The sequence below is a fragment of the Mangifera indica genome, chromosome 1 (assembly GCF_011075055.1).
Source record: "Mangifera indica cultivar Alphonso chromosome 1, CATAS_Mindica_2.1, whole genome shotgun sequence".
NCBI classification, from domain to species: domain Eukaryota; kingdom Viridiplantae; phylum Streptophyta; class Magnoliopsida; order Sapindales; family Anacardiaceae; genus Mangifera; species Mangifera indica.
In genome coordinates, this window is record NC_058137.1 from 21,182,154 (window position 1) to 21,198,907 (window position 16,754).

Below are 16,754 nucleotides of genomic sequence, written 5' to 3' on the forward strand. Positions count from 1 at the left end.
CTCTGCTATAAATTTTACTCTTTTCAAATTTTTATATTGCAGGACACATTGGATACAGCTTATGTGTCATGAAAATGCAATTTTAATTAAATTAAACATCCAAGAAAAGGCTTGTAATTTTGGGGCTGATGCATATATTATTTGATCAGGAAATGGTTTATGGAATTATGACATATTTGAGTCTGTTTGGAAAATGCATGGTGTAGGATAATGTATCATGCAAACCTCTCTTAAATGAGAAAGATTCAATTGCAAGCTGCATTTAGCTTATAGAACAAAATCAACAGCTGTCTTATCATTTGAGGCGCTTCCTCTGTGCCTTTTCCCAATGACTTTCTTCAGAATGATTGAATCTGTGGATACTGATGAAGATTCCTACTGTGTTTCAACAGGATAAATGATTGAATCTGTGGATACTGATGAAGATTCCTATTGTGTTTCAACAGCATTGTTATCCAAGTAAGAGATGGCTACCGCAGCATGGAGAGCTGCTCCAATGGGAAGAACATCTTCATCAATAACCAAGTAGGGTGAATGCAATCGGTTAACCCCTTCGATCATTTCATTCTTTGTTCCAATACCGAAAAATGCAGCTGCCATCTTCTCTGAATAGAAGCTGAAATCTTCTGCTGCCATTGCCATTGGAACTAAATGCACATTTGATTCTCCAAGCAAAGACTCCCCAACCCTCTTTGCATGTTCATACAATACTTCATCATTAACAAGTGCTGGATACGGCCTCATTTTTTCTTCCAGGAAATCTATTGTAGCATCGCATCGATGAACTGCTGCTTGAGCTTCTATTATCTGTTATTTTAACAAAAGAAATTACCGTAAACTTTTCCAAATTCAACATCAACATTATCTAGAAAGTATGCAGAAAGTTTTATCTTTTACCTCTTTGATTCTTTGCTGAAGGTCAATGAAACCTTCCGTAGTCATGCTCCGAAAAGAGCCTCCAAATCTGACAATCTGTGGGATTACATTTAGCGCTTCACCGGCCTCAATGAACCCCAAAGAGATGACCTATATACAGGATTACATTAAAACGGATCCATCTCAACTTTTTGTAAGAAGCTTGTTAAAGTTTTACCCTGGCAACAAGAGGATCCGTCTCTCGAGAAATTATCTGTTGAAGAGCAAGGATGGCAGAAGATGTAGCAACAACTGGGTCTCTAGTATGTTGAGGCCCTGCAGCATGTCCACCTTTTCCTTTAATAACGGCTATAAACCTCCCAGAAGCAGCAAGAATAGGGCCTGTTCTTGAACCGATTTCTCCCGTGGGCATTTCCGGTGATATATGTAACCCAAAAATGCCCTGAAACTTGTCAAAACCACCCTCTTTTAACATGTGGTATGCTCCGCCATAGCCCTCTTCTGCAGGTTGGAAGACAAGCTTAACTGTCCCCTTTGAAATGAAAATCCATAGAACAAACAAATGCAAAGAGATTAGATTTATATAATTCCTAATTACGAATTTAATTGTTAATTACCTTTAATTTGTGTCTCCTGTACTGAAGTAATTTAGCTGCTCCAAGTAGCATTGTGGTATGAACATCGTGGCCACAAGCATGCATCTTACCCTTGTGCTTGCTTTTATGCTCCCACTCCACCAATTCCTTCAAATATCAAATGTGACATATACAAATATTACATCGCTATTGCCTATAATAATAATTAAAAAAAAAATCTTACTTGAAGCATCAAGAAATGTGAATAATTGTATATTTTATTAATTAGCAATAATACAATATATAAAACTATAGTACATTCCAATGAAGAATTCTAATCCTACAAAAAAGGAATACATAGATCACATCATAATAAAGAATACAAAAAAATAATAATAATAATTATCCTATTAACAAATATAAATCAACTAATTATTTAACATTCCCCCACAATTGTAGCGGGAGTTCATGGAGTTTTAAATAGAGACATAATAAATGGAAGTGTTCGCGAGACAATCCTTTGGTGAAAAAAAAAAACAAGTTGAGAGATCGTAAGAAAAAGTCGAAGATGAATAACCCTCGAACAACCAACGCATGAATAAAGCGAAGATCCATTTTGATATTGTTGAATGAGAGTATAAAACATAAGATTGGTGGTCATATGAAGAACAGACTGATTGTCACAAGGGAGTAACGGAGAGAAGTGTAAAGGAATGTTGAGCTCGTGCAGTTGATAACAAACCCATCTAATATCAACAACTACATGAACAAGGACATGATATTTAGATTTTGCACAAGACTAGGGCATAACAACTTGCTTTTTGACAGTCCACAAAACAAGGTTCAACTAAAAATAACATAATTGTCAATGATAGATCACCGAGTGGAGGTATTAACAACCTACTTAGCATTACAATAGGTTAGGAGATATAGGCCAAAGTCCCGATAAAAAGTGAGTGAATAAGATAAGATGCCTTTAATATACCAAAATATGCGCTTAATAGCTCACATATCTCAATGAGTAGATGCAGACAGATGTTCAACAACCTGATTCACAACATGCACGCCATCAGATCTAGTAAGAGTAAGATATTTAAGACTACTAATCATGCCACGGTAGCGAGTGGCATCATGAAATTAATCCTCATCAGTGGATTGTAATGTCTTGGTGGAGATAAAATAGAAGGCATAAGGAGCAAAAGTGTCTAATTGGAATCATCATATGAAATCCACCATGTAGTGACACTAAGAGTAGTACAAGATGTTGGGTTGTGAATAACTTTCATGCCAAAGAAAAACCAAGTGAACCCAAGTCCCAAAAAACAAAGGCAAAATAACAAGTAAAGACACTCTGTAATAAGTGATGAATCAAAACTAGTAGTATCCTTATCTTCCACATAAACAAACATCACAACAGAAATGATGTATAACAAATGAACAATAAGGAGTCAAATAAGGTATTCACAAACTCATAATCAAGCCAAAAGGAATACAATTAATTGTACCGTGCACGAGGAGCCTATTTAAGGTTATAGATGGCCTTAATGAGACAACAGACATGGATAGCCAACTTAGGTTAGAGAAATTGGGAGGTTGTTCCATAAACATTTCTTTTGTCAAATATCCTTAAAGAAAAACATTTTTCATATCAAGTTAACATAAAGACCAACCTTATATGGTGGCAAGAGCAAGAATGGTACAAATGGTGGTCGACTTGACAATAAGATTGAAAGTGTCCCCATAATCTGTATTAGGCTATTGATGAAAACCCTTGGCAATTATACGAGTCTTGTACCTTTCAACAAACCCATCATCTCAACAACTAATCTAGTATACCTAGCGATAGCCAATTGGATTGTGTTGATAAGTTGATAGAACAAAGACCCAAATGTTATTCCACATGAAAATATCATACTTTTCACACACTATCTAATGCCAATGAGGAAAAGATTGTGTCATTGGTCAACTTATGCAATACAAGATCTAAAGTCTCAAAAGTAAGAGCATGGGGAAACACATAAGGCAAGAAGGCTATGGTAGCATTGATACTATGAAACTTTGGATGGAGTAGTGGTGTCTCAAATTGATTTGATACAAAGTTCCCCAACGAAGGTCAAGTAACTAATGGTCAGATAAGGGAATTAGTGGAGTCTGATAGATGCTATAAGCTTAGTGTGGACTGTGGAGAACGATCAAAGGAGAAGACAATGGAGTAAACAGTGGTGGAATAGGAGAACCACTAAATTTTGACACAACCTATGTTAGAAGATATTTGAATATATTTCAAATATATATTTTCTTATGTTAGAATTTATCCTAAATATATTATTTCCTAGATTAGCAAACATTCTAAATATATGTTTTTCATTTTTACATTATTGTATTTCTTTATATAAAATCTATGATAGATACAAATCATGCATCATTCAGATAAATGAATATATCAAAAATACAATTTATTCATATTTTATCAACTTATAAGCTTTGGAAGGATTGTATTAAAAGGTAGAGAAGGAGAATTGGACAATCATGGACCAAAAGCATTAGACAACTGAATAGTCATTGACAAAACTGACAAGGAGCCAAAGTCCAAATGATCTACCAAGGAGGGATCAATAGTAGTATACTTGAGAAAAGTGGTCTCATGAAACACCACATGGCAAGAGATGTAAACACGACCAGTGGGGACATTAAGGCAACGATATACACAATGAGAGACAACAAACCCCAAAAAAATATAGGAACCCAACTAAGGGTAGTGGGCAACTTGTGTGCGATAATCAAAGTTAGTAAGGGATAACAAGCACAACAAAAGGTTTGTAAAAAACCATTATCAAGAGGATGGCAAAGAAGAATCTCAGTCAGACTCATTATTGAGAAACGATATGGATAACCTATTAATATAAAAACAATAGTAGAAAAGGCTTTAACCTAATAAGATGGTGTCATCATTTATTCATCTTTGTCAGTGTATCAACGACGGTTGTGTCACTAACATTCATACCAAGGTCAACTGATCATAATAGGTACCACACTCTCTCATTGTATTTAGACTGTGATATTATGTTTGTGAATATGTTTTATTACTTTGGTTTGTTAGAATGTAATATAATGTTCATATCAGAGTCTTCGTCATTCTCTTGTATAAAAATTTGATGTTCATCTAATTACCTATTTATAAAAGAGCTTGGCAATTCTCTTGTCACCCAAAAAACAAGATTCATTATTCTCTTTGATATACATTGAATAGAAGTACATTAGTGCATTGTATGTTTTACAGAATCAACTTTTGATCATAAACCTTATGATGGATGATGAGTTGACTTGAATATCCTCAAATGGATTTGTATATGGAATTAGATTGTTGAAAAACAGGTCAGTTAGAAAAATGATAATGAATCAAATTAAGAGAAAGCTAATGCAAAGTTTTTAATAAACATTCGAAAGAGACACTGCCCTGGTTAGCCTCAGCCCCTACTATAGTATTCATTGTCTCAGCTTCTAACAACATTTGGAATATTATTATTATAGGGAAGATTCTCATATATTTCATTTGTAAGGTCATCTTGATAAACTCGATCAGTGATCATTATTCTTAATTAAGTAATGCACAATTAGTTAATGTGATACAGAACCATGAATGGTTTAAATAAAGAATCTAATGTCAAACCAAATTGATAAAACTTCAAATTTTCTATTTAAATAGAAGTTTTATGACTTACCATTCTTGATTAGAGTCATGAATCTTTAGGTGTTGATTTAATGTTAAGTACGTAGGAAAATATGGCCAAGGATAGCTCGAAATTGAATTCCAAACGTCGTGCACGACCATACCACGTTAGGTCACAACCGTGCATAACAAGAAGGAAATTTGAGTTTGAACAAGTGTACACCTATACACTCAAATGTGTATGCCCATATGTTTGTCCCCTTGAACATAGAACTACCGATGAACAAATGTACAATAGGAATGTATGACCCTTCATAACCTAACATTAGTTCATCAACGTCATGCACATTTGTACACTAGATCATATACAGTCATACATGGTGGAATGGAATTATGTGGTTAACCCCTAAGGTTATATAGTGAAGAGAAAACATTATGAATAGTAAATGATAGGATATATAGTCGTAAACTCGTAAAAGGTATGCCTATTCATTGAGTAATATGACATGTACGCCCGTTATGCCTCAAGCATGAGCATACCTAAGAAATGATGTGATACGCCCATACATGAGCATGAGCATGCTTATTCATTATCATGCATAAAGGAAAAAGGCATGCCCGTGACGAAGTTATGGATGATCATACACTACATGATTTTGAATGAATTCTAAAAGAGAATTAAAGTCCGTTGAGGTGTTGAGTGGTGCCCTAGAGATAGAGAAATGAATTGAGCACATAGAATCAATAGATGAACCCAAGTAGAAATAAAAAGAATTAGATTGATAACTGAGATAGTTCTGAGTAATTGAGTATCGATAGTGATTAAAAAATCATGAGGAACTTGAGATGAGCCGATAAGTACATGACATAAAGTTATGAGATTATGAACTAACTTGAGGAAGTACTCGTGACCTACACACTCCCATAGATAGGGTATGATATAATCTTTCTATTGGTGTCTTTAGAGAGAGAATTGTCAAGACTACGTGACTGTCGATTGACTAATGACTTATCAAAACACCGATAGTTTAACGATTGGGGTCCATAGATTGAAATGTCAAGTCTACAAGTTTGTCGATTGGCAAGAGATAGGATAACCAAAATGAGAGAAAGAGCATTATAGATTGGTCACTTGAGTGGGCACAGATTTCCCTCCTTTAGTTGAGATCCAATCAGCCTTATACATGGAACAAAGATAGAACCTAAGATCAAAAAGGAAAGGGATAGATTTGACTGATTGATTGTAGAATAGATTACTCATATTTACTGAATGTTTTTCACTCAATCTTTTCCTTTTGATTTTGCAAATGAGAGATGTAGAGGTGACGGTGACAAGGCGGCTAGTCAATAATAGACATGACAGATGGACTCATTACGATTATTAATATTGATTCTATGACTATTATTATAATTATGATTATGATAGAGATCTATTAGTACAAACATTTCTTATGTTTTTTATTTGAATTGGATTTTTGATGCTTCGATTCAGATACTATAATATTATGGTCAATAATATTTGAGGTTATTCAGTTTATTTTGATAGTTATGTATGATGAGTTTCTATTTTAAGAATTGTTGTGTGAACTTGATCAAGAAATTGTAGCACTTGACCCTAAGTGATAGGACTTTCGGGGTGGGGTGTTACAATGAAATAATACACAAATGAAGCTTTTGATTAATGTTATGGTTGTTTCTGACTTTGCCCTAATGTTTATTAATGTTGTAAAGTGTTCAAGTGAAGTCAAGGACAAACATGTCATTGTTAATTTGTTGCAAGAGAAAATCAATGAGATTAGTCATCAAAATGTGGTTCAAGACATTACTGATAATAATAAAAACTGAAAAGGTGTTGGTGAAATCATTGAAGACATATTTCAACATATTTATTGGACTCCATGTGCAGTTTATACTATTAATTTAGCTTTGAAGATCATTTTTTCAACTAAAAATATGGAAGCTAATCACGAGACATATGATGAATATCATTAGATCACTGAAGTTCATGAAGATGTCATGCAAATCAAGAATTTTATATTGAACCATTCAATATGTTTACGGTGTACAACCAATTTAGTCCTTTGAAAATACCCTTCAGTCACTGCCACTCACTTTGCTTTCATTGTTATCATGCGTAAAAGATCTAAGCTAATTATATGTGCTTTAAATTCAAAGGTTTTAAGTGAACAATGAGAACTATACAAGGAAGAGAACAAGACAAAAAAAGATTTGTTTGTGAGAAGGTATTAGATAAGGATTGGTAAAAAAAGGTCAATTACATTTTTACTTTCACCACATTGATTTATTATATGATTCTAGTGTGTGATACAAAATAAATCATGTCTTTATTTAGTTTATGAGTTATGGGATTTAATGATTGAAAAAGTGAAATTAATTATTTATGAACATTTAGGAAAGTTATCAAATGATATTTCCTTTTTCCATTCAGTGGTCTATCGTATTCTTTATTACCGTTGGGTAAAAAGTAATACTCCACTTCATTGTCTAACCCATTCATGAAACCCAAGGTAAATTTCTAATTGAATTATCTATATCTTCCATACCTATTTTACACATTACTTTTTTAAATTGGTTATTAATTTGTAATCTTTTCGACATCTATACCTTTTGAAAGTTGCGAAAAATGGCTTCAAGGAGGGGAAGGTTGGGTGTTTCCTCATATGAACAGTGAAGTATCCATTGAGAGAAACAAATGTTTTAAAAGAATCTTTTCTTAAGATAAGCATGCTAATGCATTTGATGAGTACACTAAGATTTTCCTCAAAAGTGGGCCATTTGAGGATTCTAACTCTATTGGTGCTAGATAAAATACAATGAAATCTAGGAAGTGGTGGACCTTCTTTGGTACAAATGTTCTATTGCTTCAATAGTTGGCTCTTATAGTGTTTAGATAACATAGTCCATCCTCTTGTTGTGAAAATACTTTGAATACTTATATCTTTGTTCATTAAATTAGAATTAATATATTAATTGCAAATGTAGAGGACTTGGTTTTTGTTCATAACAATCTCAATCTTTTGCCAAGGGTCACTCTAAGTATTAATAATAAGATGTGAAATATTGGTGGAGTTGATTTTGGGAGTATGGAAGATGATGGAATTCTCAAGTTAGTCAACTTTGTATTAGATGATCTAGAATTGAACTCTGTATTTTCCAACAAAGATGTTAATGAGATTATAGAAAAGGAAAATGATTAAAAAGAATAAACATAATAAATATTGCATTATGTCTTCTACTTTTTGAATATATCATGTTTGTATGAACCATAATTTTGAAAGTTGGAAACAATGATTTTTATGAGAAATGTTGAGCTTTATATTTTTACGCAATAAAATTATATATATAAACAATAATGTATTATTATATGATATTATTTTACTTTTAATTTTTAACTATTCAATCGTTGTTAATAATGATTTAAGCCGAATATTTATTCACCCAAATTTGATATATTTCTCATATGATATGACACACTCAAATTTATGCTACATGTTTTTATACAAACACTTTGGTATTTGCATATATATATAAAAAAAAAAGGCATGTATTTTAAATATTTACCTGTTTCTCCATGTTTTTCATATGTTTTTTATTAAAATATGTTTCAACACGTTTCTGCGATACCTAGTGACCCACCTACTCCCAAAGACTAAAGATTAAAGAGCTCACGGAAAGAACGAGAGAAAGTGAAAGTTTCAAACCTGAATAGGAAGAGCATCCATGTCAGCTCTTAGACCGAACCACGGCTCCAACCCTGACCCAATCGACGCCACGATGCCAGTCTTGGCCACCGGCCACCTGTACTCAATTCCAAGTGAGTCAAGCTCCGATCTTACCAATTCACTCGTCTTTACCTCTTCGAAAGCTAGCTCTGGGTACTCGTGTATTCGCCTCCTAATCCTCTTCAACCACTCGAAGAACTCCGGTTCGCTCGCTGAGTTTAACAATTCCCGAGTCAGTGAACTCAGCTGCTCCGATCCGGTCCGAGTTGGAGTCGCCATAGCGTACCGTTCTGTGGCATGGTATATAACGAGCGTAGATGCAATGATCAGAATACAGAGAAAAGACATGATGGATTGGCACAGCACGAAGAGACTGGGAGATGCTTCCTTGGTTTTTAATTCATGTGGAGTTCGGTGCCTACAGGTGAAAAGTTTGACTTTTGCGATTTGGCCTATTTAGCTTAAAATCACCATTTCCCTGTAATATTTATGGGACAAAAAAACAAGTGCTTCCAAGGATTTCAGGGAGTGTCATTTTGAACAGATTTTGAAAGGTAATTTTTTATTATTAATATTATTTTATTTAATTGATAAATAATTTGACAAATAAGTAATATAAAAGATACATTAATTATTACCTATATTTTAGGTATCAAAAGATTAAATAATAATATATATAATTTTATGTTTTTTTTTTCTAATAAATAATTATTTAAACTAAACACACTCTAAACAATATACAATATTAAATAAAAAAGAGTAACCATATTAAATAGAAAAGAGTTATAATATAATTAATATTAATTAATATTAATTAGTATATAATTGAATGTTTATTAATTAAATATAAAATAGACCGGAAGATTATTTCTCACCAAAATTTTAACCTAATTTCAAAAAAATATTAATAGTAGTTCAAAATTCAAACACTTATTCATAAACTAATTTTTATTAAAAAAATTTAATTAAAAATAAAGATAAAATTATCATTTTATCACTAAACCTAAAACCTGAAAATCTATATTATTTTTCTCATTTTCTTTATAGGGTTTGAAAATCTTTCCAACCAACTAATCCTACAAAAGGATGACATCCGGATAAGAGATGCTTGCTTGGTTTTTAATTCGTGTGAAATTTGGTCAGAGGAGAAATGTTTGACTTTTGCGATTTGGCCTATTAAGCTAAAAATCACCATTTCCCTCCAATATTTATGAAAAAAAAACAAAGGTGCTTTCAAGGATTTCACTTCAGAAATTGGCATTTTTGACATATATTGAAAGGGTGAACCCATGTTACCCTATTTTTTATTATTAATATTATTTTATTATTTTAGTAAACAATACAGTTGATTGCCACTTTTGTATTAAACATTAAAAAATTATTAAAATAATTTTAATTTTATTATAAATTTATCTTTATTTATTAATTTTTTAAAAATAAAATATTATATTTTTCATTAATATAATAAATATTATAAGAAATACTTTATAATAATATTTTAATAATCTTTTATTACATCTAATTAAATATAATAATTACTTATATCTATTAATTTTTATTAAATATAATAATAATTTATATTTAATAATTTTTTAAATAATTTATTATTAAAAATAATATTTTATTTTTTATAATAAAAGATTATTCAAATAAAATCAAACATATAATAAATGACATATAATATTAAATAGAAAAGAAAAGGGTAACAATGTAAAATAGAAAAGACTAATGTTATTACTAATACTAATTTAAATACTCATGTTGGTATAGTTATATAATTAGATTATTATGAATTAAATATAAAATATTTTCTCTTCTCTTTCATGTCGTGCCATTGTTTACTTACTCAAGTATCGTGGCTTTGTCTAATTTGCGGTTCTACGAAAGCCATGACAAAATATGACGTTTTAAATTAAAAAACGAAGGCAAATGGCGATATAACTAGGAATGTTGTTCTAAGTTTTGTTTAGCTACTAAAGACCATTAGGCGAATAATGTATTATATCGTATAATAAAAAATTAATTTTTTATATCATATCGTAGTTTTTAAAAAATAAAATAATTACAAAAATAATAAAAACTCTAATTAATACGTCATCATTTTAAAAATAATTACAAAAACTCTTAAACCTTTAATATGTCTCATATACACCTTTATTATATTATTATTTTCTTTAATAAATGTATTGATTCATATCGATAATAGATATCGTATCATAATATACATATCATATCGTACGATACATAATTTGATATACCTTATGATACATATCGTCTTTTATTTGTATTGTATCGTATCATAAGATATATATCATGTATTATAAGATATTGATAAATATGAACTAGAGATAAAAATAATACTATTTATGGAATTTTGTATGGAAGAGACAAATCTAATAAAACAGAAGAGATAATGTAAGGTTGTTTGATCAATTTTATAGCGAATTATTTGTATACTGTGGTGGGACAAACTATCCTCTCTGCAAGTTTTTATTTAGAAAATTCTCAAATTAAAAAAATTACTAAAGACACATCTCCCTAATTGAATTGATTCTCCTCTTTTATGCCTTAATCTTGATTGGATTCTTGATTAATATCTCAGTAATACCTTAATATAATTCTATTATGTAGGATGCCAATTGGTGCTACAATGCATCTTCTATGCCAGTTGTGTGTAATTTTCTTAAGCACAATTCAATCTACTAGGTCCCTATTGTGTTTCACCAGTATTGTTATCCGAGAGATGGCCCCTGGGAAGAACTTTCTCACTAATAACAACGTTAACCCAATAAAACTATGCGTACTATTTTAATTATATAAATAGATACATATTTAATATGTGTCATCATGTTATTAGATGATTTTGAATTAAATATACACTAATACTCAATCAGATGATAACGCACATATAAATCTTTATTTCGTTAACCAAGTAGTGTGAATGCAATTGGTGAACCTGTTAAATCGTTCCCTTCTTTGTTTCTATGTAGAAAAATGCAGCTGCCATCTTCTCTGAATAGAGGCTGATATGTTCTGCTAACATTGCCATTGGAGCCAGAAGCTCATTTGAATCTTCAAGCAAAGACTCTCCCTTTCCGTGTTCAAGCAAAGGCTTCATTTTTCTACCATAAAATCTACTGTAGCGCTACTCTATGAACTGCTGCTTGAGTTTCTATGATCTGTTACCTAATTATACATATCTGATTGCTGGAGGAATTCAGCTTGAACATTATCTAGAGACTGCAAAAAGTTTCTGATTGTTCTAACTCTTTGATTCTTTGCTGAAGATATACAAGAGAAGTCTTTTAAATTTAGTAGTGGTGTCGTGCTCAGGAGACCACTACTAAATTTCAGTCTCCAGGATTACATTTAGTTCTTGGCTCACTTAAATGAACCCATCGTGCCAGTGTATCAGGTCGTGTGTGGTAGACCACGCTGGCCTGAAAATAGGTGAAGGCTTATGGCATAGCCTAAAAACCCTTAGCGGACCGGCCACAGGTTTTGATTAGGCCAACTTGCTAATTATTTATAAATACATATATTTTTTAATTTTAATATATAATTAAATTTAAATCATTTATATTTACTTTCAAATTAATTAAAACAATGATAATAACTTAAAAATTTTAGTAAAAATCTCTCACTTATGATAGAATAATACAATGGTTTTAAAGAATTCGGACATAGAAAAAATAAATTCAATTATGAAATATACAAGTTTTAATACATATTATATATTTTTACTTAACTTCAACATTCAAGTTCTTAAATTCCTCATAAATATTCTTCATTACGTGTTTTACAACTTGAATTTTACAGTCATTCAATCTTGTATGCGTATAATCGTTTCGATTATATTTGAATGTAAGCTGAACCGTTTATTATCCAATATGTATCTATTTACATAACAGTTTATTCTGATGATGTAGCAGATACCGAAGACACTAATAGAAAAATGTTAACGAAAAATGTTACAGGTTTTATAGAGGAAATGAAAAGAAATTGAAAAATAGAAAGGCCACAACCCAATAACTTTTGTCCGGTAACTGTTGGATCAGAATGGCAGGGGCTTCCATGGATTGATCAACCGGCCTGGCCCAGTCCCGTTCCACCTCTAAGAGTGATGCTTATTCCATGGATTCCATCTCAAAGACGCATAATTGGAATCGTTCTAAAAAGTCAAATTCTTTGTTTTGGAGATTTTTTTTTTTATTAACTATATATATAATGCATATTATATGATAAGAGTGATACTTATCTCAAAGACGCATATTATATGATTATACTATTTTTAGAATAGATTTTAAAACGTAAAAATTGTTGTGACCTGAAGTCTCATATCACTCCCGTTTTGTCTACTGAGCTTGTATATAGAGAAAGGTCAGAAGCCCTTAACTTATATGACGCATATCTAAAACCGTGCGAGCTAATAGGACCAAAATGGATAATATCATTCAAACTGTTTATAACACGTTATCAGCACGATAACGATTGGGGGGAGGGTGTGTTATGACCTGAAGTCTCACATCGCTTCTATTCTGTCTACTGAGCTTGTATATAGGCAAGGGCCAGAAGCCCTTAACTTGAATGACACGTATGTAAAACCGTACGAGCTAATAAGCCCAAAACGAATAACATCGTTCAGACTGTTTATAACAAAAACATTATTTTATTTTTTGACTATATAAAATTGTGCAGACGAAAACTTAATGACCTCTGTCTGTTAACTCCAACAACATTTATTAAGGCCAAACAACATAGTCCCATCCTAAGTTTTTTTTTTTTTTTTTCATCGGTTATATTTTAAAATTTTTAAAATTTACTTATATATTAAATTATATTATTTATTATTAAAAATAAAATTATTATCTTAAAATTTTATTTGAAAAAATAATAATTTATCCCTATTTTTCATCTTATTTTTAAAACTAATAATTTTTCTCTTAATTTAATTTTAAAAAGTTATTTTTTCACTCTTACAAAATTCAAATATTACTCATATAAGCTCAAAAATTTATTTTCTCTTTTCTTTTTTATAATTATTTCAAATAATTGTTAAATAAACATCATTTTTTATATTATTAGTTACAACAAGATAAAAAATCATATATTCGAATCACAAACCTAAACTAGTTCAATTTAACTAAATATTTCAATTGATTCAAAATGAAATTTTTATTTAATATAATTCAGTTTGAGTTTGGTTCAAATTCTTATATGATAATATTGTTAATTTTATCGATAATATTATTTACAAGTTGTTAATATTATTTATCTATTGGTAACATTATTCATTCTAATGATAATTTCAAAGTAAAATATTTCTCATATTATTTAATATATTAATTAAAAATAAAAATATTTTTATCTTTAAAAATTTATAAATAAAAATATAATCATAATAAAATTAAAATTAATTTGATAATTTTTTAATACCCAAATTAAATATAATAATCAAAATATCTCTTATATAACCTTTGGTCAATAAATTTGTGTATTAAACGTGTTTGTCATATTTAATCATTTTTAACATATTTAGTTGTTTTGTTGATCCTTAAATTGTATAAAATATGTATTTTATATACTTATTATATTAAACCTATCCTATATATTGTCATATTTTTTTAATTTTTTTATAAGTAATAAAATAAGAATGTTTTATGATATATAAAATAACATTATTTTATATAAAATACATAAAACTCAATCCAAACAACGACTAATTATGATTTTTTTATTTCAAAATCCAAATCCATTACAAGAGAGAAGAAAGCTGTAGTTTATTGTGAACATGAATGAATTTTGCAGGGAATAATTGATTATAAAGTAGACTCCCATCGCGTAAAAAAAATAATATTTATTAAAATAAGAAAAAGGGGGTTGCATGGTAGCATTGACCACTGAGTCTGAGCTCATTTGTTGGGTGGAAAAAAAAAAATGAAGTACTCTTCCAAAAGCAACTGAGCTGGTTTCCTGCCCTACTGCCATGCACCGACAATTATCATAAAAGAGATCAGTACGGCTCTGACCAATCTGGGTCAGGCCAGTATGAGCTGGTTTCCATTACAAAAGAGATCAATTATTACTCGATCGTTTGGTTATGAATTTTAAGATTACTTTAGTAATTTATCTTTTATTTTTTTATTTGGTTTGTCAATAAAAAAATTATAGTAATCTTTTATTATCTATACTGACATGATAAATAATATAAGTGATAATCTGATTACCATATTGACTTTAGATGTTTAAATATTATCAAAGTAATCTTGATTTTATTATAATTATATTAGTATTTATTAATTTTTTGAAACAAAAATAAATTTATTTTTAATTAATATAACAAATAATATGAAAAATATTTAAAAATAATTATATTTAAAGACATTTAAGTAAAATAATTTACTAGTAATATTTTATTACCTTTAACCAAACACAATAATTATTTATACCTATCAAATTTTATCAAACATAGTAATCATTTATACCCAGTAATTTTTTAAATAATCTATCTTCAAGGTAATCTTTCTATTTTGGTAATAAAATATTATCCAAACCAATCGCCCTCGTAGGGACCGATTAGTTCTAGTTAAGATAGATTACCTTGATAATCTATCTTTTATTCCCTTATTTGATTTATTAGTAATAAAATATTACAATAATATTCTATTATAAATACTGACGTGACATGTAATATAGGTGGTAATCTGATTACCATCTTCACCTTAGGTATTTAAAGATTACCAAGGTACTCTTGATTTTATTATAATTATATTATTATTTATTAGTTTTTTAAAACAAAAATAAATTTATTTTTAATTAATATGACAAATAATATAAAAAAATATTTAAAAATAATTATATTTAAGGGTATTTAAGTAAAATAATTTTCTAATAATATTTTATTATCTTTAATCAAATATAATAATTATTTATACCTATCAAATTTTATCAAATATAGTAATTATTTATATCTAATAATTTTTTAAATAACCTATCTTTAAGATAATTTTTATATTTTGATTCCAAACCAAATGTCCCTTACTGTATTATAAGAATTATTGCTGCAGAACAAAAAGTGCAATAAAATGAAAACCGGCCATCCTGGCGTGGACCCGTTCACTTTGTTGAAGCTGAATGGCCGTGACCAATCTAGCGACTCAGGCATATTGGGATATTTTTAAATAAAATTATCTAAAATATTTTTAAATTTTGTATTCATTCAATTAAGATTTATCTAATTAATACATAAATTTATTTAATCAAGATATAAAACTTATCTATTCACCTAACTAAACGTGAGAAATAAAGTAAAAATGTGAAAATTTTCTACAATTTTAACATTAGAAAGGTTGGTCAGGCGTCAAACACCTAACCAACTAATTTATTTTTAACCAATTTATAAAGTCACTCTACTTATCCATAAACTGTAATGTGTTCAATGCAAATACAAGGCATTGAAGAAAATAAATTTGTGAGACTTGCTATGGAAATAAAAATAAAATAAAAATATACATATATATATTTTTATATATAATTTAGTTGTATCGATTATGTGTCATCATGTGATTTAATAATTTTAAATTAAAAATAAAATAATATTTAATTTCATAATTATACATTATCTATGTATCTAAATTTTGTATCAAAAATATATACACATAATTCACTCAGACTTATCATCAATCATCACAATCGACACCCCCTTTTATCTTTTCAATGTTTTTCAACATAAAAATTACTAAAAATTTGGTCAAAATAGTCAGATTTGTCATGGCTGGCTCTTCTGTTTTTTTTTTTTTTTTTTCCATCTTAACAATATTGAAAAACTAACGTAAAGATGCCCAAATGCACAATGGAATCAAACTTGGCTGTGCGGAGCGTTGACTCTAA

The 16,754-nt window shown here is 29.6% G+C and overlaps 1 protein-coding gene across 3 annotated transcripts; it reads right to left on the reverse strand.

Moving 5' to 3' along the window:
- Positions 1-108: 108 nt before the first annotated feature.
- Positions 109-9,335, reverse strand: LOC123229748 (IAA-amino acid hydrolase ILR1-like 3). Of its 3 annotated transcripts, none has more exons than XM_044655700.1 (6): positions 8,844-9,335; positions 1,494-1,619; positions 1,094-1,408; positions 898-1,026; positions 430-807; positions 109-375 (listed from the first exon to the last, which is right to left on the reverse strand). In XM_044655700.1, the coding sequence occupies exons 1-5, from the start codon at positions 9,210-9,212 to the stop codon at positions 430-432; spliced, it is 1,317 nt and encodes a 438-aa protein (XP_044511635.1). In that variant the 5' UTR covers positions 9,213-9,335; the 3' UTR covers positions 109-375. The 3 variants fall into 3 exon arrangements, with proteins under 3 accessions (XP_044511635.1, XP_044511625.1, XP_044511618.1); XM_044655690.1 differs by having other exon boundaries at positions 109-343; positions 398-807; XM_044655683.1 differs by having other exon boundaries at positions 109-807; positions 8,844-9,334.
- Between the last annotated feature and the right edge of the window lie 7,419 nt (positions 9,336-16,754).

Coding starts and splice junctions, on each gene's coding strand:
- LOC123229748 (XM_044655700.1), bottom strand. CDS start 9,212: ATGTCTTTTCTCTGTATTCTGATCATTGCATCTACGCTCGTTATATAC. Junction 1,027..1,093: donor CGGATCCTCTTGTTGCCAGG/GTAAAACTTTAA, acceptor TCCTGTATATAG/GTCATCTCTTTGGGGTTCAT. Junction 808..897: donor TTCAGCAAAGAATCAAAGAG/GTAAAAGATAAA, acceptor TTAAAATAACAG/ATAATAGAAGCTCAAGCAGC.